Below are 22,921 nucleotides of genomic sequence, written 5' to 3'. Positions count from 1 at the left end.
GAGCTGACCAACGATGCCCTGGGCAGCGGGGGCTTTAGCTGTCATGTCTGCTTTGCTAAAGTAAGTTAGCAAATGCTAGGCCCCATTACAGCAGGGCACATAGTTGTTATTTCATTCTAAATATGATCTGTAAGTTGAAATAATTCTTCATAAAATTATTTTAAACCAACAATTGCCTTGTTCAAGCACTCATTTGTTTGGTGGGCATCCCCGGGGCAGCGGGGACTGGAGGTACCTGGAGAGCCCCGGCCCTGCAGGGGTACCTGTCCGCTGAGGCAGCAAGTGCCCCATCACCAGGGGGACTCAAGAAGAGGTTCTACAGCCATCCATGGGGATGTTTCAACACAAAGGAGGTTCACTCAGCAAGTAGGGCGTTGGACCAGCTGCCCTTGCAATTCCCAGCATCTATGTATTTACAGGTACATAGAGACTCCGAAGGGATAGGCAGGTAGGAGCAGATGGCCTTAAAGACAACTCAAAATTCATGAGCTTCCCGTGGGGCAGGGCCCAGCCGCCTAGACCTTGCTAGTCATCAACAGCCTTCCACAAACACTGCCTGGATGCACGGATGGGGTAAGGGCGTCTCTTAGCACACTCTTCCCTCTCCCTCCCCTGATTAACTGCAGCCCCACAGATCTACAGAGCCCAGAGCTCAGCAACTCAGCCTCTGACTAAATAAGGGACCTTCGCACTTACACCCCATATCCCCTGTGCCAGGCACTCTCCTACACACTCCATATACACATGAACTTCATCCTCCCAACTGACCATGATTGTCCCCATTTTACGGACGAGGCAATGGCAGCACAGAGCCATGTGTGAACTTGCCCCAGGTCTCACACATTTAGAAAGTGAACGAGGTCTGTGTTCGGAAGCACCATGCTAAACCGCAGAGGAGGGTTACCCCGTGTGCTTGGCAGGTGGGGAGCTGGGGTGTGAACAGTGTATGGGAGTCAGGAGGCTCAGCCCCTCCTATGCCCTTCATTCATTACACTGAATGATGCCCAGAATCTGGCTGCACCCGGCCGGTAAGATCCCATGACTTACCCGTTCAAGCCCCCTGCCGTGGCGCGAGCCACCTCTCCCCTGGGGAAGCACAGCCCCTTCTGCCAACTGGGCTCCCGGCTCCCCGCCCTGCCTGTGTCTAGTGTGTCTAGTCTCTAGGCCAGTCAGAAAAGTCCTTTGTTGTGTGTGTGTTTTAAGTAAACTTTGTAGTTCAGTATAACAATAATCCTTTAAAAACCGAAGCCAGATGATACCACTCCTCTGCCCCAAATAGACTGCAGCCTCCAATTCCCGAGAAAACTCTATAGAGTCCTTCCCTGGATTAAAATGGCGTATGAGACTGAGATGTCTCGCCCCACCCACCCTCTTGCTCCAGACACGCTGGCCTCCTTATTGTCCTGCGACAGGCCTGGAAGGTTCTGCCTAAGGACCTCTGCACTTCCTGTTCCCTCCGCCCTCCCCGGATTTCTCACATCTTTGGAAGTCACTGGCACACCCTGTCCTCCTCATGCTGCCTTGTGCTTCCCCCTGGGGTTGCATCACCACCTGGAAGGGCATTTATTTACTTGTTGGCCTATTTAGTGCCTGTTTCCCTGCTTGAAATGTCAGCTCTGTGAGGCCAGGGACTTTGGTCTTGTTGTGGAGTCCCCAGGGCCCAGAACAGTGTTGGGCATGATGGACGGACGAATGCTCCACAAACATCTGCACTGAAGTGAAATGAAGCTCTTCCCCGAAGATTCCAGAAGCAAACTCCCGGGCCAGTGACGGGAGGGCAAGGCCCAGGAAGTATGCACAGAGCCTGGCGGGTAACCCCCTCGGGACTGCAGAGGGAGTGCCAGAGGGTGTTAAGGGGCAGTGACTTGATCTCTGTTTTCTTAAGATCATTCTTTTAAGGATTTGCTGGAGAGGCACTATTTCGCATAAGAGTAATTCAGGGCAGAACCTTAAAAAGAAAAGGAAAAATGTGATTGGCAGAGCCAAGAGGAAAGAATGGAGGAGTCTCCCCTCCAGGGCGGACTTTGTTCTAACCATTCAACCTGATGCTTGCTCAGAACACAGAACTTGGCTTGCTTGGCAAAGCCCCATAGCTTGTTTGTGGCTCTTCTATGTGGGGAGGGCTGAAAGGCCCTGGGGACGGGGGCAGGAGCGGTGGGCAGGCTGCAGGGCTTTTCAGGAAAGCCCTGGGAGATTTCACAGAGCCCCCTTCACACCTGGCCCCAGCGGCTGGGCGGCACATTTAGGGATTATACAAAGGGCGCAGATGGAAGGCAAGGAGCCCCTAGCTTGCCCTGTTCCTTTTATAGGCAGCCCTCACGCAGAGGGGGCAGCCCTGTAGCCAAGTCCAGAAGCACTTTCAGTGCCCTGCAGACTGGGGGTGGGGGTGCTGGGGCACCACGTGGGTCCTAATTCCCTGCCCCCGAACACTGCTTCCCACTTCCTAGGCTGGAAAAGTGGCCACAGAGGTGATGGAAATGCTCCAAATCCCAAGTGCTTTATTGCTGCAGTATAAGGCATGTTCAAAGGCTCAGCAGCTCCTGAAAGGGGCAGGACAATTACAGCCCATAAAGGAGAGGAAGGCAGGGGTGCAGGAGGCAGGTCAGGCGCCAGAGGGTCGAGGGGGCAGCCGAGCCCTAGGACACAGCCGGTGGGGTGCCTAGGGGCACAAGGCCCTTCCTGCTGGGGAACAGATCCCCGTGGGCTTCCTTAGGAAAGACTCCCTCAAAGCAGGATGTGAGAGGCGGCGTGGAGACTCCTAGTTCCCCTGACTGGTCACTACTGGGCATGAAGAACCAGGGGATAACGTGTCCCCACGTCCTGGTTACGGCGCACGCATCATACCCGCTGGGTCTGCTCTGGATCGTCTGTTTGGGGAGCCTGAGACCCTGGGGGCTGCGAGCAGCTACCTGTCCTGCTGCCTGCCCACCGACTCCTGCGCACCCTGGCCATATCTGCACTTCCTGGGAGAAATACCAGCCTCCAGGTCTCCAGGTGAATGACAGGTGCTCGCATGGGTGCTCCCTGCACAGGGAGAGTCCTGGACAACAAAGCAGACAGGAGGGCTGTCACCACAGCACCCCAGGTCCGGCCCAACTGGGGATTACTAGATACCTCACGAGGATCAACACATGCAACCTCAGACTCTGGCACTGTCCTCACCCAGAGCACAGCGAGCTCTTCCAGGTGAGCTGGAAGGGCAAGGTCAAGGCATACCGCAAGGGCCCAGCTGGTGGAGACGGGATGGCCTCACCACAGGGCCGTCGGGGAGCTGGCCCTCCACTACCTCCTCCAGAAGGACAATGGCCACCGGGCCTGGCCTCTGCATGTCCGCGTTCCCGGGAGGTGGCTGGCCTGGGAGCAGGAGGGAAGAAGGGAAAAAGACACACAGCAGGTGCAGGAGGGTAGGAGGAGCAGGCTTCCAGGCTCTCCCAGCAAGTCAGCTTCCCCACTGGCTCTCGCTCGAAGGAATTTTAAAAGAGGTTTTAAAAGGGTCGGAGAAAGCTGACCAGGAACACTCTTGGCAACCAGGAAGATCCCATTCTGTGCCTCCGGGGAAAGTTCCCAAAGAGAAACATTTTGTTCTGTGCCTCTGCTGCCCTGAGCAGAGAGCTCTCCTGTGAAAACCAGGCTGCGGCCGCGGCGGCCTCTTCGGCCAGCAGACCTTACCACTAAAGATTTATGCAACACCTACTCTTTCACTACCCTCCCTGAACCCTGGCAACCAGCCCAGGGAGGTGAGCATAAAATCACCAGCAGGAGGCGGGGAAGGAGCTGAAAGAAAAAGCTGACCGGGCAGGCACTAGAATACAAAACAACAGTAACAAAAAACTGACTCCAAGTAGGAGAAAAGTTCCCATTCAGAGGACAGGCCGCCAAACCAGGATGACCTGTTTGCACAGATGGTAACGCTTCCTCGCTGATGTAACAGGGCCCAGACGCTCCCTGCAAAACAGCTGGCTGCTTTGCATGCAGCCTCTGAAATGGCCCTGCGGGGAATCCAAGGTTTCCGTTCGCTGGCGCACAGCGTGCAGCCGCATCCTGGCGGTGCTGGGTAAATAGAAACAGTTTCCATATGCCTCCATAAAGCTGCACCAGGGAGGAGCGGGAAAGAACGGGCAAGAGGGGAGGGCTTCTGTGATCCAACTCCCATCCGGCAAGGGCAGGGTCTGCGTGGGCCGGGGAAGCCTCTGAGACCTCCCTCTGGGGCCCAGGACCAGAGGTTGCCGTGGGTAAAAGGCCTACGAGCTCCTGGATGGGGAAGAAGGCCAGGCTGTGACTGCAGCTGGGCAGGTTTACGCCGAGATCTCTACTCCCGTTCCACCCTTGCTGCTTTTCCTTCTCCTCCTCTTTTATGTGCACGACCTCGCCTATTCTCAAATACACACACACACACACACACACACCCTGCACATCTTCTTCAAGGCTCACTCCCTACTGGGCCCCTCCCCGCCCCCGGATCACCGTCAGAATCCCCAGAGCCTCAGTTTCCCCACCCACTAACTGGGACTGGGGCCAGCTGTGCTCTGGACGGCACAGAAACAAATGTGAATACCCACAAAGCACCCGGAGCCCTCCGGAAACCAGTGCCCACCAGAATGACAACGAGCCATCGCCCAACCATTCGCCAGTTGTCGCTGAGAGCCCCACTCCATGGGAAAAAAAATACTCCAAGAGCAGAGGAAAATAAACCAGAGTGACACTGATGAGTTTTCCGGGCACCGCTTCTGCTGCTGGCTGGCTCTTCAAAGGCCCCCAGATAAAAATCGGGCAAAAGACACTCTACCGCAAGAAAGCAGAGTGCACATTTCCTCCTGCTCGGGCCTTCTCTTTCTGATGACTAGTTGCAAGATGGCGTGGGAGGTAGACCCATGTTATCAGTGCATGCTAGGAAAGACTGCAAACACGGACAGAGCCCCGGGCAGATACACTGACCTCAAGAAAGGCGAGGACTGGCGCAGAGCCAACCTAGCTGAATCGTTGGCCTCAAGCCCAAAACCCATCCTGCCAAAGGCTCAGGCCAGAGGAGGAAAGGACAAACAAAAGGCTCAACTCGGCCAGTATTATGGGGTCAAGCACTGTTCTAGAAGGAGGAGCCTTGGTTTGGAAGTAGCCAGGATAATGCCCTGTGCCACCCTCAACTTCGTTTCCGGCCAGCTGACAGAGACCGATGTGGCCAAATCCAGAGGGATTCTCTGTAGATACAGGAGGTCTGCCACAGAAGGGCCTTGAACTGGCAGGGAAATGGCTAGAAGGTTGAGAGCAGTGGCTGTGAACAGAGGCTCTTGGGAGGGGCTGGGGACACGAGTGCCTCTTCGTAATTTAGGGCAGTGATTACTGCCCCAAGTGCCCACCCCCAACTGGCTACTCAGGGCACTTGCTCCCTGAGGTTGCGAACATGACCTTGACAGCCACTCGGTAGGCTTCATAAATCATGCAGTAATCTGGGGGAGAACAAGGGAGGGTGGAATTTTACAAGGCTGGCCTTCCTGATACAAACAAATATGGTTTAATTTAAAGACATTTATTCAGCACCTACTGTGTACCAGGCATTGTGCCAAGTGTTGGATTTGAAAAAGTCAAACCATGTACTTTGTCCTCATGGGGCTCACCATCAGGAGGCAAGAGAAGGAATGTGATTCTGGTGCGTTAAGTGACTTCAACAGCCTAGAAAAGGGTATGAGAACTGCCCTCCATGGGGACTCGTGGCGGGGATTCAGGGGTGATGTCTGCGCCACTTCTGAAGGATGAAGGATGAAGATGGTTCACAAGGTGGATTGGGGGGAGGGTGAAAGGAACATTCCAGAAACAGGGAAGGTCACGCATAAAGCTCAGGGAAGCAAACAGCAGCCCATGTTTGGGAAGCTGGAGAGTTCAGTGATCCTGAAGCTGACCCAGGCAAAGACACAGCAGGAGGAGTGGACCAGCTGAAGGAGACAGAGCCGGAGCCACTGGGTTCCAAAGGAAAGTAACCTGAGCAGGTGTGCCAATCGGAAGCACGTGACGAGGTGGCCGGTCTTGGTGCACCTCGCAACCCCATCTACAGACGCTGTGCGCAGCAAAACGACAAGTTCGCTCTCCTAGGAAAGCATCGTGAACGCACCGCGTGTAAGGCAGGTGCCTCACTGGGAGCCACCAAGCTCACCTCCACTGCCCACACGTCCTCACCACCCCACGCTGGCCACTGCTGTGCGCCCCAGCACCTCCACCTCCTGCCAGGGCACAGAGGGAGCAAGGGGTTGCCAGATGCCCACAGGCAGGATGGAATCTCTCCTTCCTTCATGCATGATATTCAAGACTCGGCTTGCAATTCTGCTTCCTGCTCCTGAGTCACTGAGTTTATGGAAACAAAGGGCTTTCACTGGTACTGACCACTCATCACCAAGTATTTACTGAGCACCTACCATGTACAAAGTGCTCCGGGTGCCTTGAAAAGACATTTGTAAGGTCTGCGCACCCGTCAAAAGCCCCCCTCACTGCTTCTCTCTCTCTCTCTCTCTCTCTCTCACACACACACACACACACACACACGGCTGCAAGCCCCACTCTGTTTACCCAACGAGGAGTGCAGCACCTGTGCGAACATCTGTCCCGCGTTCACTTGGAAGCATTGGAAATGCTAACTGTGAACCACACGGGGACAGGGAAGGGAGCTATGGAAGAGAGCACCGGGAGAAGAGGCATCTTTCACCGCACGCGGGCACGTCCGGAGCCCCTGCAAGAGGTCAGCAGACAAGCGGCGTTCAGAGGACGAGTCTGGCTGTGAGACTCACTCTCCAGGACGCCACCTGATGTGTCAGCTGATGCGTCAGCACAGATTGGAGCCCGCACCGGCCCCTGCCTGGCAGTACCTGCGGGGCTGGCTCGACCCGGCTTTCACAAACACTGGCCACACTGCAGCATCTGGATCTTCCGTGGCTGCTGGCAGCCCTGCTCGGAAGAGCAGCGACAAGGAGTGAGGTGGCCAGAGGCCCAGGGCCCTTGGGGAAGTGATCGTGGTCAGAAGCCGACATCCTGCAGAGAGCTGGAGGGCTGAGGCAGGCCACTTGTTCAGAGACCTGCGCTCATCTGGCCCCTGCCGCTCCCAGAGCAGCCACCGGGGCCCGAGGGCCTGCAGTCAGTGGCCAGGCACTGCCCTCCGCCTCCTCTTCCTTTTTCCTCAGTTTCCCTTCCTGTTGAGTGAGGCAGGCCACCCAAAAGAGGCATCACGGGTAAAGAAAAATACAATGGAAACCAAGAAGCCAACCTAACAAGTGGTTAGGTTGAGAGACAGAGCTGCCTGAATTAAACTCTCCCTGTAGTGCACCCAGGATGGTGGTCAAGGGAGTGAACGTATCATTCTTCCATTTACCATTTAAGAAAATGCCAAAACCAGCTAACAATTCCTTAAGAGGAAGTCAGGGAATTTAATAAGAGGAAGAGCACATTCAAGCCCTCCATCCAGAGTCCTTAAATTGCCTACTCAGGGCTCAGGAAGGGGCAACATCACTACTTTGTTGAAAATGAAACCCTGATACTTCATTATTACTTATTGTTTCCACTTACTGAGTTGGTCCTAGGCGATGTTATATGGAATTTCCCACTTAATCTTTATGTCAACCCTGAATGGAGGTATTCTTATCCCCATTGTACAGATGAAGAAACCAAGGCTCAGCTCCTCACCCGAGCTTGCACAGCTACCAGCCGGTGACGCCGAAATTTCAACCCCGTCCTTCGCTGTAGACGGAGAGTCTCTGAAGAAACAGGAGAATGTTGTAGAGTACCAGCAGACAACATCGCCCACCCAACACACACACACATTTCTAACGACCTGAGAACTCTCCCAAGCCACCCCTATCTCCAGACTTGTGAGTCTCTAGGCACGCTGGGCCGGCGTCTGATCTCCACACCCGAAAACAGCACAAAATAACCTGCAACACGACCACACGGGCCAACGGGCCTGGAGGCCGAGTGGGCTCTGGTACTGAACAAATGTGGGCCCTATCGAGGCAACCAGACCGGCCCCGGGGTGTGCTGTAAAAACTGCGATTGCAGATGACAAGGCCAGCCAGCCAAGTGTGAACAGCCGAGCCCGCAAGAAGAGGGCACCCTCGGGAGTCACAGGGAGGAGACATCACGCTTGTCGACGACCCCCCACAAGTGAGAGCCAACACATCCGGCAGCCTGGAGGGGCTCCAAGCCATTAGCCAGCACTGAGCACCACCGCTCTGCCCAAGCTGATTTTCAGCAAGAGCTAAAGGAATAAAAAAAAATAAAAATAAAAATAAATACCGAATCCAACAAAACGAGAGATTATAGCAAGAGAAAAAAGGCAGCCTAGAAATGGCAGGGTGGCGCGGTGAGGGGTGGGAAGGTGGGAGCCAAGCACCCCAGGCTGCCACAGCAATTATGAGACATGTGTGGGCTCGTGGAGAAGTGCAAAGCACTAGAACCATCCAAAAAGTCAGCTCTTCCCAGGCGCAGCAGGGGCCAGGCCCAGCCCTGACTATTTCTGACCCATCACATGTGTATGAGTCTCCTTGTCACCCCACATGGCTCCAGGAGCTGGCTACACTGTGACCCACAGAGTCACCTGGGGCCTTGGATGTTCTGTGAACCTGGTGAGTCACTCCCAGATATGTTACTTCACATCTATTTACGAAGCACTCAGGCTATGAGTAGAAAAGACACAGTCTCTGCCTTTGCAAAACTTGTACTACCAGAAAGAGGCGCATTCGTGCCCCACATCAGCACCCAAAACGACAGCACCCAGCCAGACGGTACCCCGAGGGCAGCACTACGCCCTCCTGTCTTGTCCAACCTGGCCGCCTCAAATGGGCATCACAGAGACACTGAAAGACATCCACAAACAGGTTAAACCCTGATTGAAAGGAACTTGGTTTATAAAACCCAACTCGACACTGGATGAACTCAGGGGTATTAATCATACTATGAAGATGATTTGCCAAACTCAGCCTTCTTGCCCATATTTTAAATTATCTACCTCACCAAAATTCCATTTTCCTTAACACCTTTAGGAATCCATCATGGCGCAAAGCAAACCTCGATTCAGTCCATAAGACATTAATCAAATCTACCACATGCAGGTGCTGGGGAGGGAAAGGGCCTCTGTGCCTGGAGAGCAGAGGAGGCACAGACAGCACAGAGAATGGGAGGTTGTGGATGGGCAGCCACTACCCTAACTAGTTAGGGAGGCCTGGGGAAGGCTCGGTGGAAGAACAGGACAAAGGTCTTCAGCTGGAGAAAGTTGGAGTGGGGATGGATCAGAAGCGAGAGACAGCAGCCCATGAGGACACTGGTACCGAAAAGTGGTTTAAATGAGGTTATCTGGGGCGCCTGGGTGGCTCAGTTGGTTAAGCGACTGCCTTCGGCTCAGGTCATGATCCTGGAGTCCCTGGATCGAGTCCCGCATCGGGCTCCCTGCTCGGCAGGGAGTCTGCTTCTCCCTCTGACCCTATCCCCTCTCATGTGTTCTCTCTCATTCTCTCTCTCTCAAATAAATAAATAAAAAATCTTCAAAAAAAAAATAAATGAGGTTATCTGAGCGGTGCCATGTTTTAAGACTTCTGATTATTGGTTCTGAGTTCTGGGGCGGAGTAAGAGAAGGGAGGCTGGTCAGCCCAGAGTGTAACTGAGAAGACATTTCTCATGGCCTGGAAAGTGCTGGGACCCCCGCCAGGGGCTTGGAGCCAGGCAGGGAAAGTGGTCAGAGCACTTGGTTTCCAAGGGCTTCATCTTACACTTGATCTGAGAACTTGGTCTAACCTTCACCATGGGAGCGGGTGGAAGTTTACCGTTTCCCTGTCTACACTCTGAGTTCGTGAAACTTTCAAGGCTGCTCAAGTCTGGGCAGAGAAGCGCTCCTGCCGGGCAAGGCCTGAGAGAAGAGGTGACAGGGGTGTGGGATTAGGGCTCACAGCCACACACCTGCCTGCCCGAGCGCCCACCATCAGTGACAGAACGAATGGGCCCCAGTCTGCTTCACTCTCCACACCTCAACCTGCACACCTGCAAAACGGGGATGCACACCATCAGTGCACAAGGCCTGCTAGGGTCAACCGGCTAGAAACATTACTGCACACATCTTTTCCTTCTGCAATCCAGTGTCACGGTGCTTGGTGCCCCTAACAGGAGAGTAAGGAGACTGGCTCGGGGGAAGACAGACTTTAAGGCAGCATAAAGGACACTGATTTGCAGCTACTGGATTCACTGTCAGGCCTGGGAGTGGGGGAGGAACCCACAGCGCACTCACGGGAGATATTTGCGAGCGTCGATCCATAAGCTGGCTGAAGCCGCTGTGCCTTCACCTAGCAGAGTCCCCAGACATAATCGAGGCTTTCATGGAAATACAAAGCCCCTAAATCATGCCTTCCAAAATAAAAATAAAAAGACACTAGGGCTGCAATATTATGCTCTGTGCTTGCTTTTATAGCTAAAATACATACATATATATATGTATTTTTTAAATTTGCAATCCAAATACCCCAGTTGTATTCGCTTCCTCAGTACATGAAGGGTGGCTACAAGGACAGAACCCAACCCTCCTTTTCCCCACGGAGGGGAAATGCGACACATGAAGTCTTTATCGTTTAGGACGACAGACTAAGTTAGATCTAGCTTCCCGGCTGAGCCGACTGAGAACTTCCTGAGCAACCCTTGATTACAATGGATTGCTCAGGGGGCTGTATCACTGCACTGGAACAAAGCAGAAACTTATCTGCCGGATACAGTCGGAGGCCATGCTTTTTTAAATCAGGAGAGTAGGCCCTTTCTGATCCTAAGGGCTTGGTGCGGCGGGACTAGGAAAGGCACAGTGGGCCAGGGCACAGCGGAATAGACTCATCCCAACCTCGCTCTTCTTTCCCTGACTCCTTTCCCCTTGTCGGCCGCGGCTCCTGATGTGTCTAGGAGGCACGCATCTATGCTCCAGGCCAGGTACTGTGCGAGTACTCCTCAGTTCTGTATTGTCCAGGTGTTTCCTGAGGGCCCAGCATGAGGCAGGCGCTGTGCGGAGCTCCGAGGCTGTGCACATTACCCGGCCCTGGGGAAGGCCAGAGCCTGGTGGGGAAAGAGAGAAAAACGCCAAATCTGGTTCCTGCCGCTATAGAACACCCTAGGAGTTTTCTCTCCACCCACCTCCCAATCTCCAGGGAGAAAAGTAATTCCTATTCAGGGCTCCCCCACCTCAGGGTTTCTGAGGAAGAGCATCACGGTGGCTGGGGAAGGCAGCCAGAGTTGGCAAGAGGTCAGAGGGGAGATGCTTTGTCATCACATCACTTTCTGGCCCAAACAGACGTAGAAGCTCCCATGCCCTACTCGACCAAGTTCAAACTCCTGCTATTGACATTTTAGGCTCTCCAGAAAATAGGTTTGCCTGCTCTGTCCCTACTCATGGCTCACGTCCACCAAGGGTTCCATCTGGTGTAAACCAGGCACTGTATGGATGGTCTGAGGTATGCCACCTTGTTTGATCCACGGCAATAAACGGCAGAGCGGATTCAGACTCAGCTGGTTTGGCCCGCGAGTGCGTACTCTTAACCACGGCCCGCACCCGATGCGCCCCTGCTGCCCTGGCCTCTAGCTGCATGGGGAAGCGCACATCCTCTGCCCCTCTGCCCAGGCCACCGCCCCTGCCTATCTCCCCAGCATCCCCGATGCCCACCTGTCCCGAAATGCCACCTGGCCACAGGCCCGTCTGCCACTCCCTTAGCTGAGCCTTCACCATCACTTGCTCCCTTGACTCCAGCCACAGTGTCATATCTGCCCTGGTGTCATCTCCACCAGAATTTACTCCACAGGCAGACTCCAATGCCTACAGGCCCCAGGCGGGTAACAAACATGGGAAGCTGGGGTGTGAGACCACAGGTGCTACGTGCTCATCCTGTGACCAAGCATCAGGCCTGCTTGATGATGCCACTTCTGAAAACACTGTTCAGGCCGAACAAAACAGGTCCACCAGGTCCCTGGGCCGCCACCACATTCCCTGGGCTCCACACCCAGCTCCAACCACTCCTCACAGGGCGGCGTGCTTGAATTCTCAGACACTCCCTGGAAACATGACCACGTCACTCTCCGGCTGAGAGCATCCTCTCCAGCTTCTCCATCACCCAGAATGAGGTCCCAGCTCCTTGGCCTGGCCTGAGGGTGGAGGGTCGGGACAGAACCTCCAAGATCCGGAGCCAGTCTCTCCTCCCCATCCTCCACCCCAAGCACCCCCACACCCACCCACTCCGACACCTCCAGGCCTCTGCCCCCTGCGCCCTTCTACCCCCAGCTCCAGCCTCCGTTCCATAGATGGATGAAATCTGGTCCTTCTCTAGGCAAATCACGTGGAAGCAGAGAGAAAAACCTCCCAGCCGGTTCCAATTCCCACTGAATGCCACCCAAAGGTCAAGAACATCTCATGGGCCACAGTTCCGTGGTCGGCTGTATACTGTTTCCTTATTTTGAAGTAGCTGGTTCTGAATAGAAAGTCGAGACTGAATCGGTGTGCTCTTGCTCAGGTCATAAAGCAGCGGGCCACTGACCAGATTTTATTCGGTCGGCTGTGTTTAAGAAATGAGAACTGGTTACCAACTGGTTACGAATATTTAAAAATCAGAAGACTTCTGATTAAAACTGTAGGTTTTGACTTCTCTTGATACAGTGGAAAATCTGTAACAACGAGCCCGTGATCCTGTACAGCAGGGGCAGGTGGAGGGGCAGCCGCTGGGAAGTGAAGGCCCAGGCCCGCCGGGCCCCAGGACCTACGCTACAAGGTCAATTCCGCTGAACCAGATCCTCTTGAGTGGTTCCAACAGAGGCAGAACTACACATTTTTACAGCTAAATAAGTCCCTCCCACAAAGAACAAACAAGGCAAAACGGGCCCCCAATGCCAAAGGCAGCCCAAACACCCATGACCTAACTCAGTTATCCAATCCAAGGATATCCTCCGGGGGGCCCCGAGGTGGGATCACCTGCCCAGCAACCATTGACCTCAGGGGGTCACCCTCCTCAGGACCCCACCCTCTTCAGGACCCCAGGAGCCTTATGCCACACTCCCAAGCTGGTGTTCCTTTGTCCTTCCTTTCTACTCCCCAATCTTGACTCCTTTAAGTTCTCATTTTCAGCCCCACCACTGTGATGGAAAATTGAGCTCAATACCTGTGCGGAGGAAGAGCTGAGGAAGGGCATGCATGGAGGAGAGAGCCAGAGTTTTCTACTGGGGGGAATTGTGGGTGTCCTTTGTGGTCTGGTTTTCACTTGCCCATATTTTCTGGTTCCTCTGTGATGATCCAATACAGTTTGTACAATGACACCCCATTGGCTTGGCTATTTTTACACTACGAAGAGGAGCTCTAGGTATGGAACTCCAATTTAGAATAACACGTCTCGTAGGAAATAAAAGTTAAAAAAAATAAAAATAAAAAAATAAAGAGGGAAACCGACTTCCTTTTGGAAAAGAAAATTCAGCCTAAAATTCTCCCTCTTCCACAGAGTTTACCTCTTGGCATGCAGCAACAGGAGTTAAGGGCCTGAGTCTGAGGTCAGAAGACATGAGTTCAATGCCGTGGCTCTTCCTGGCTGCGTGACCTTGGGGATGTTTCAACCTCCCAGAGCATCAGTTTCCTCGCCTGTCAGACGGGGATCCTGAAGGTGCTGGCCTCACACATCCGCTGGGAGCACCCAACGAGAGAGCCAGCACGAGCAGAGTGCCTCTGGACACTGCCTGGCACCTGGTGTAGGGGCTTCATCCCCGAGAGCCGTGATCTTCATCGTGTATGACCTTACTCAGCTTGGACTGACAGGGAGAGAAGGGAAAGAGTGAAGAAGTGTCCAAATCAGGGAATTTGCCCCAGCAAAGGGATAAGGATGGAGAGCCGCCGCGTGGGCTCCCTGAACACCAAGGTGGGATGGAGGCAGTCCGGGGACCACCGTCCATCTTGGGGCTTCCCCTCAAGAGCTGGGGTTTCCCTCCTGGGCCACCATTCGAGGCAGCCTCGGGGAAGGCACCGCCATCATGAGCCCCCCGAGACGCACTGCTGTGAGCCATCCAAGCCCTCCCATGCTCCCTCCCTGACTTGGAGGCTGAGAAGCCGGCTGCTCTGGCTCATGGAGCGCTCCGGAGCAAATGTGAATGGAGAACCCCCCGAGGCGCTGGGGGGAGAGCAGTGCAGCCGGCGCTCCAGCCCGCACCCAGCTGCCATGACCGCCATTTCGCCACGGTGGCTTTCTGCGTGTGGACGGGAGAGATGGCATTTCGTGGCAGGGGGGCCCCAGGCAACAGACAGGATCCCTCGTGAAGACGCAGAGGGCTAAGGAAGCGAAAGGCTTCAAGTCTGGGTTATGAGGCTGGAACCCAGCAGGCCGGGTGCTTGCTCATTTTAATGGGTGCGTCCGCCGGCCTGGTGACACCCGGCATTCTGCCTTGGTGAGGCCCGAAGAAAGCCCGGGAATGACTCTGTGGAGCCAATGCCCAGGATCCCCGGGAGGCTGTGAAAACCTAATTGCTGTTTGGTGTCCAGCTGCCGAGCTGCCTCTGCCTCCACTTCCTGGCTCGCTGGTGGCCACCCGTGGTGCCGGGAGTGAGGCAGACAGGATTCAGATCCTGGCCTGGGTTCAGGACCCCTGCTCATGTACCATGATATTCCAAAGAAGCAGCCCGGTCTCCGGCCATGACAACAATGCCTATGACTGGCCGAGCACTTCTTGTGGGGAGCATGCACGTGATCTCACGAAATCCCAACAACCCTCCTGGGACATGCTAGCATGACCCCACTCTACAGACTAGGAGGCTGAGGCTTACAGAGGCAAAGATCTCTACGTGGCTAGACCTGGAAGCCTGGAGCTTGACTGTGGAGCCCGCATGCTGAATCAGTCTACCACCCGGGGTATCACACGTGGCAAAAGCTACATGAGTCCCTTGGACAGTGTTCACTCTTTGGCAAGGACACTGGGCAAGAACCGTGGGCACAGATTTCTATGATGGAGAGCTCACTTTGGGGTTGATCATCCTTGGGTGGACAGCCCCCACTGCTCTTTCCCAGCTCATCCTGGCTATACCTGTCCCAAGGCCAACAGCTCTGGCCCACCTTGACTGAGCCTGGTGCCAACTGGCTCTGGCTACATGAAGACTCTGGAAAAGGAGCCAGGATGCCACATGTTGGCCCCCTGCAAGGGGGCAGTGGCCCTCTACATTGCTAGATACCGCACTGAGCAAGGTAACTCCCGATGGCAAACTCGGCATCATGGTGAAGGAGGAAGACAGGGCTCCACTGCTCTGTTACCTTAGGCCTTATCACTGCATGGCTTGTCGCCTGGAAACCAGGGACCACCAGCACCAAAGTAGCCCCATGAGACGAAGTGTCTCGGCCACTCCCCTCGACCCCAATCCTTTTTATACCCAGAAAAAGCATAGTGTGCAGGCCCATCTTAGGCAACTGTTGGGTCAAAAGGCAATGAGAAGGCAAAAGGTGAGTGTGACCAGAATTCCCTTGGAAAATCCTTTGTATTGCCCCCAGTGTTCAGCCTGATACACAATGCACACCGTGAGCTATTTCGAAACCACACTGTCAAACGCCAGCCCCACTGCCCATTTTCAAGGTTATTCCTAATTTCCAGGCTTTAAATACCTCTGCTTCTACCTGCCTCCTTTATCAAGCTGACATCTGCCTATGAGTCATTCATTAGCATTTCGGCAGCCACTCTTATAGCCCAGAGACGTCTGAGTCTTGGATAAAATCCATTCTTGCCCACAAAGGGAAAAAAAAAAATGATCCCAACCCTCCAGATTCCTGTGAAGATAACACCCCAGCATAGGCCACCCCTAGCGTAGGGTCAAAGGTCAGAGGCAGCACAGCCAGGTTCCTGCATACCTGCATCTGAGGAGAGGGCAAGGAGGGTTACAGGCTGAACTGTGTCCCCCTAAAATTCCTATGTTGAAGTTCTAACCCCAGGACCCCAGAATGTGGCCGTATTTTAAAGAGGTAATTAAGGTAAAATGAGGTCCTATGGCTGGGCCCTAATCCAACCTGACTGGTGTCCTTGTAAGAATGGATTAGGACACAGACACCCAGACTAAGGGACGAACATGTGAGGACACAGTCAGAAGGCGGCTGTCTGCAGGGAAAGCAGGGAGGCCTCAGAAAAAAACGAACCCTGCTGACGCCTTGATCTTGGACTTCTAGCCTCCAGAACTGTGGGAAAATGAACTTTGGCTGCTTACGGCCACCAGTCTGTGCTATTTGTCATGGCAGCTGGAGCAGACTAAAACAAAGGCGTACATAGGTGCAGAGCCAGCAGAAGGCTTCAGTGACAGCTGCTGGGCTGGGCGGAGGCCCAGGCTTGACCACGGCTCACGCCCTTAGAAAGCTGGCTTGGTTCTCAGTGGCTCATGGCCACGTAGCTGCCAACTCTGCTGAAGGCCTCTGTCTGAATTCTGCCAACTCCTTGATACCACAAGGGTTTATATCAGCAACAGACTGGGGGTGACAGGGGCAGCCTCCAGGACAATCAGCTGTACCGTGAGCAGTGAGACTCCGAGCACTGGTTAGGAGAAGAGGCAGGGGAGATGCTGCCTACCTCTGACCGGGGCCCCGATGGCCACTCCCACAGCCAGCTAAAGGCTCCAGAAACCCAACGAGGTTTATTTCCACCATGATTTGTTGAGTACCTATACCCTGTAAATTGAGCTGCGTGATACCAAGATGAATGGAACTCGGGGTCCAGGAGGTCATCAGATGGTTAAACAAGTCATTACCACACAGTCAGCTACTTGTAACAGTGGAAGCCTCATCTAGGTACCAAAGCAGAAAAGGGCAGTGACTAATAAACCATGTCAGGAATGGGAGGTTCGGTGGCGCCTTCAAAGAGATGGGATTATCAACAGGATTCCCAAGACAGAACTGGAAACAAGCAACAACCGCAAACAAGAGGCTGGGAAAGGGGTTCTAGACAGTCTCCAGCAAGGCAGAGAGGTTTAAGAATGCATGGGGGTTTTGCAGAACCAGAAGCAGTGTGACACTGTGGGCTAAGGCTGGAAATGGGACCGTTCGGGCAAGAAGGCGCCAGAGCACACAAGGCCTTGTACACCGGGCTAAAGAGCTTGGCCTGCATCCCATGGGGGACAGGGAGGTCCTGGGGAGCTGCAAGCTGGGGAGAGTACTGGGTCCGATTTGTGTTTTAGACAGGCTGCTCAGACAGCAGGGATGGGGGACCTTGGGTAGAAGGTCAATGCCAAAATCCAAGCATGAAATAACACAGGCCAAAACTGTCCTCAGACAGGCCAGACTGTTTTGCCAATGAGCCTTGAAGGATTACAACTATTAGTTCTTGGAGGTTTGAGCAAATGACCTAGTAGGAGGGTGAGAGGGGAAACTGAGGCACCAACACACTGTGCGGAAAGCAGTTTCCCTGGACCTTGACAGTTTTATATTTCATTGTTCTTAAATAGCCAAAGAAGCCACCGACTTCACCAAGATAAAAATAGCCTTACTAGAGGCCCATCCAAGGCTGGTTTTATTGTCTACTTAGCCTATTTCCCACTCAAGCTTCGTCAGTGGTTCAAAACCTGATCTTGACACAGAACTAGGTTGCTCTTCCCACTCTGAATCACAGGACAGCTAGACACCCTGGCCATCAGCTCTGATACTGTGGAAGGACTTAAAAGAGGCACCCAGACAATGACCAGGATTCCAATTTAGAATCTTGAGCCCGACTACTTTCAGAATGATCCACACCCTTAGTATGTTAACCGCCCACCCTTGCAGTCCATTCCCTTGTTGGCCATGGACCTGACCACCCTCCACACTAGGGAGTATCCTACTTTGAAGCTGAGACTAGGGGGGACACGTGGGTGGCATCCAACTCATAGTTGAGCACCCAACTCATAACATAAAACAAACAAACAAACAAAAAATGAAGCTGAGGCTAGGTCACATTCATTTACATCACTTTCTTCAAAGCACCTTACATAGTGGTGTGGGGTGGATATCAGAGGGGCCTTATTGCTTACTAGCTGTGTGACCTTGGACATTAACCTTTCTGAGGCTGTTTCTTCCTCTGTAATATGGAAAATAATTTTATCTTGAGGTTATATGATGAGATTAATATATGTAAATGCGAAGGGCTAGTACTTGCATTTACTAAGGGCTTGTGAGGGAACAAGGAGGAGAAGCAGGAGAGCAAAAAAGGGAGGAGGGGGAGGGGAGTCAACAGTCCTGGGTTCAAATCTATGCTCAACCACTTGCTTGGCTGTGTGACCTTGGGCATGTTATTTTACCTCTCTGACTCATGGTTTCCTCCTCTGTCAAATAGGGATAATACTGCCTACCCTACAAAAGGATCTTAGTTAAGATAACAGATAAGAAAGAGCCTAATACTTAGCTTGCCAGCTCTAGGGCATGTAAGAAGTGAGCCTGAGGGGTGCCTGTGTGGCTCAGTCATTGTGCGTCTGCCTTCAGCTCAGGTCATGATCCCGGGGTCCTGGGATCGAGCCCCACATCCAGCTCTCTGCTCTGTAGGAAGCCTGCTTCTACCTCTCCCACTCCCCCTGCTTGTGTTCCCTCTCTTGCTGTGTCTCTCTCTGTCAGATAAATAAATAAAATCTTTAAAAAAAAAAAAAGAAGTGAGCCTGAAATCAGAGCCACTGATTTCTCCACCCTGAATGGCACTTAGGGAAGAATCTGATTTCTATTCGGACCTCCCTGGACCACCCAGCTCTACCACTCTAAGTGGGGTGAACATGCCGAAGCAAGGAGAGGCCAGTTTATAGGGAGCCAGGCCTCCCACAGCACTCCTATCCACAGGAACACTGCTGTCCTTCATCACTTCCAAGGGGAGGCTGCGGAGCTCCCTGCGACTCAACTGTGTTCTCTCTGGACAAAGGAGACGGGAGAGCCAGGCTCGTCTTTCCCTGGACTCAAGTGTCTTCATTTGTGAACAGGAGGACAGCAGTACCCCTCTGTCCTGGCTCAGGAGCATGGCCAGCAGATGGAACATCCATTTGGTGAGGAGATCCTAAAGCGTTAGTCCCTGACATCTTAGGACCCTCCACAAAATGAAAGTTATTTTAAGTTTCCTGGAACCTAAGGCCTGGGTTTATGAGGGAAATGGCTCCGGGACAAGGACCAGAAAGCTTTTTAAGGTCTCTCATTCTGCCAGAAACACAATTAAAATGTAACAAATTCAAAGCTCGCCTCTCTTGGGCTCACTTTGTGCTAGGCGCTGGTTTAAGAGGAAGACAAAGCAAAACCCCAAACCCTCAAATCAATGGATCACGGCAAATGCTTGCCCCCGTCCCACCCTGTCCTGGGCAATGCAGGGACTGAGCTCTACCGTGGAGAAGCAGTCATCTCTGCTTCCCTGCCAAGAGTTTCAGGTTGGACAGAGGAGGCTGGTGTTGAAATCGGTTTCTTTTTTTAACATGGAATGGGGCAGGGAAGCTAGCCAAAGAGCAGATTTGCCTGAGGTCCCCAGTAAGCATCCACAAACAAAGCAGGGTACCTCAAGTGCAAGGGAGGTAAGGCCCTGAGAGAGGCGAGAGCCCCGGGAGGGCAGGCTACTCACTCCCTGGAAGCATCCCTAAGCTGGGGATGCAAGATTAGGACTCCATGGCCTGCCAGTAGTTTGTGTCAGAACTTAGGGGTCAGATGTAGGGCCAGGCATTAGAATACACGCATCTACTACCAGACCACCAAGCCCATAGCTCACCCCCTGAAACAGAAAAGCTGTACCCCGTCCCCAGCGCACCCCACAGTCTTACTTCTGCTAGGCAGCTCCTCTTGGCCCAGGCCGTTGGAGGGAGCTAGTGGGGCACTGCCACCCTCGTCCAAGGTCAGGATGAGGGGAACGTCGTCATCTAAACTCACGGCCATGCTCTCCTCTCCTGCAGCCCTCAGGATGCGATGTCCAGAGCTTTAAATAGCCTCTGCTTTGAGCTCCCTTTCAAAGCCACTGGCCCAGAGGTGCTTCTCAGAAACTCCTCCATCAGAGGCATCTTCTAGGGTTTGGGGGATAAAAAGAGAAAAACGATTATCAAAACACAACCACTACTGAAGAAAATGTTCTGGAATTAGAGAGTGGCAACAGTTGCATAACCATGCAAATGTACCAAAAACTACTGAATTGCACCTTTTAAAATGGTGGATTCTTTATGGTATGTGAATTATATCTCAATAAAGAGTATTACAGTAATAGCATTAAAATATTGGGGGGGAAACTCTGTAAGAACAAATACTGAAAATTTAAGCATAATTATGTCTGGAGATTGAGATTATGGCTAATATGTTCTACCTCCATCTCTCTTTACCCTTGTTTATGTGTTCTATGAAGATCTTAAAGATTTAAAAAAAAAAATACAACCATTAAAATAATAGTAGTTCATACTCAGTGAGCACTTACTATGTACCAGGGGCTCTTCCAACAATTTTTAAGTAAACCTGATTGAAACTTCGTAAGAGTAAGTAGGATCATTAGCCCCCATTACAGAGTGGGAGACTCTAGGCTCAGAGAGATTAAGGAACTTGCCCAAGAACCCAGAGCTAGAAAGCCAAACTTTGGGTACTACACAATCTAGCTCCAGACCCGTTATCCTATCCACTACACTACAATTTCTCCAAGACCCAGCCTTGGTATTTACATAGCACCTAGCTTCAATGACGTGTAGAGGTCGTGTGCCAGATCACCTACACGTGCCCATATCATTCTTATATAGGCATTATTCTCCTAGATTTTGGTGTTTTAGGAGGAAGGAGAAGAGTATTTTTTAAAATGACGTCCAGAGTCACACAGCAAAAGCGCTCATCCTGGACTCCCAATTTTAAAACACTCAGAACTAGCCTGTTACAGTTCCTATTTATACACATTCCCATTTCCGCTGAGCAGGGCCAAATGCAAAGTAAAGACTCAGCAGATCTGGCAGCAGACCTTTGAACTTGAAAACAGCAGCAGGTTCCTTCCTCAAGCTGAGGCCTTCTGGGCTCAATCAAGTCGGCCTCCAAACTCACCCACTAAATGGCAACCTGGCAATTTGCATCTTTCACACATCACCAGAGCAAGTTCCTATGTGTCAGTATCTTCTTAAAACTAGGCAGCGAAAGTGAGCATCATTCTGTTTGCTGGGCCTGTCGCTCTCTGCTCTCAACTTCCTGTGAGACTTTTTTTAAGTTTCCCCCAGGTCTGGGGATTACTTTTACTTTGCAATCTCAATAATGGAGAGACAAAAAAGGAAATCCCAAATGAGACACTACTATTCGGCCTGTCTTAAGAATTTTATGTTTTACTTATTTTCTTTTTGGTTTAACTTTTTACCACCAGGTATGTTCAAATACACTCAAAAATAGAGAGAATATGTAAAGGAACTTCCTTGTATCCATCACTCAGCTTTGACAATTAACGTCTTGTCATCCTCTCCCATGTTTATTTTACAGGCGAGAGAATCAATCAATCTTCTCGTCTCACCGAGAAGAGGTTTCTAAATTTTTATCGCTGTTATCATAATGGCTAGAGGTTTTTATTTTTAACTGTTTAATTTGTGACCGTTCGCTTGCAATGCATATGCAGTATCTTAGCTCTGTGGATCTCGACCCGGGTGACTTTGCTCCCCAGGGGATACCAGCAACCTACAGAGACATTTTTGATTATCATAATTAGGGGGTGGGGGTGCTCGTAGGCAGAGGGCAGGGATGCCCCTAAACATCCATCCCACAATGCACAAGCGAGACCTATCACAATATAGAAATATGTGGCTCAAATGTCAATAGCACTGCTGTTGAGAAATCCTATTTAGCTCATATCCCCACTTCACAGACGAGGAAAACTGGGGCTTAGAGGGGTTAACTTACAAGCAGGCAAGTAGGAGAGCCCAGATTTCCCGCGGGCAGTCTGAATTCAGGGGCCCTCCCCACTTAACCATTACCCTCTCCCTCCTGGCAGAACCAGGCCCCCAGTTTGAGTTCAAGCCCATCATTTTGCAGAGAGGAAAAAGTGAGGCCCAGAGGGGAGAAGGGACTTGCCCAAGGTCACACAGTGCAGGACTCCTGAGTCCTAGCCCAGCGCTCCTCCCGCGGGCTCTGCTTCTCCCTCTGTAGAGGACCCAGAAGGGAAGGGTCATTCGTGGGGACAGGTCCCAGGAAAGCGGGCCAGCAGCCATCCGTGACCCGGGCACGAGTCTCCGTGGGTGGGGCGCCTCAGGGAGCCCGGGAGCTGAGCAGATGGCGGGGTGGGGTGGGGGACAAGGAATGCGGGCTCCAGCTCCACGTGCTCCCCAGCCCTGGTCGGGGCCCCCGCGTGGGGGTCGCCTCAGGAAGCCGGGAGGCAGGAGAGCGGGCGCCAAGCCCCGGCCCGGGCTGAGGGGACAAGAGCGCGGCGATGACTTCCCCGCAGCCCGTCTGGGCCCGCCCTGCCCGCCTCCCACAGCCCAGTGCACAGCGGCAACCCCTCACTCCGCGCCCTCTGACCCCTAGCCCCTGCCCTCTCCGTCAGGCCATCGCTCGCACCCCTCGGATTCTTACACGCGCCGCCCCAGCAACCCGGACCGCGCGCCGGGGTCCGCACCGCGCAGCCCAGCCCGCGCGTGCCGCCGCGCCCAAAGCCCCGAGCCTGGAGCTCTTGCAGCCACAGCAGGCGCCGCCACTTCAGCCGCTGCCACCACAGCAGCTGCGCCAGCTCTCCCGTCCACCGCCTACCGTCCCTTCCACCCCGCCGGCCCCGCCCCCTTTCCCCTTTGCGGCGACCTATTGGCTACCTAGGCTGCATGATGAGCTCTGATTGGCCAAGCCTCACGTCCTTCCCCAGTTCTCTCCCGCTGCCGTTGCCGGACTCCCTGCCCACCTCCTTGGGAAGGGGCGGAACAAATAAGCTCTGCCCCTTTCTCCTCCCACCCTCCCCGCCTTACTCGTTCAGCCCAACCCAGAGAAAGTCCCGGGTCTTTCAATTGGTGG

The 22,921-nt window shown here is 53.1% G+C and overlaps 1 protein-coding gene across 3 annotated transcripts in view; it reads right to left on the bottom strand.

The window, feature by feature from the left end:
- The window catches only part of TPCN1 (two pore segment channel 1), a 58,598-nt gene extending 35,931 nt beyond the window's left edge, over positions 1-22,667 (bottom strand). Inside the window, exons 1-2 of one of the 3 annotated variants that reach the window (XM_045887588.2) lie at positions 22,493-22,667; positions 19,744-19,980 (exon numbers count right to left, since the gene is read on the bottom strand). In XM_045887588.2, the coding sequence (XP_045743544.1) occupies positions 19,744-19,855 (112 nt within the window). In that variant the 5' untranslated portion in view covers positions 19,856-19,980; positions 22,493-22,667. Of the gene's footprint in view, positions 1-13,485; positions 13,783-19,743; positions 19,981-22,492 lie in introns of those variants that run through there. The other 2 variants (XM_045887589.2, XM_045887591.3) reach the window with 2 other exon arrangements.
- Positions 22,668-22,921: the final 254 nt, after the last annotated feature.

The sequence above is a fragment of the Mirounga angustirostris genome, unplaced genomic scaffold (genome assembly GCF_029215605.1).
Source record: "Mirounga angustirostris isolate CCGP_5_RB_7025 unplaced genomic scaffold, mMirAng1.0.hap1 SCAF_14, whole genome shotgun sequence".
NCBI classification, from domain to species: Eukaryota; Metazoa; Chordata; class Mammalia; order Carnivora; family Phocidae; genus Mirounga; species Mirounga angustirostris.
This window is presented reverse-complemented; position numbering and strand designations above follow the sequence as displayed.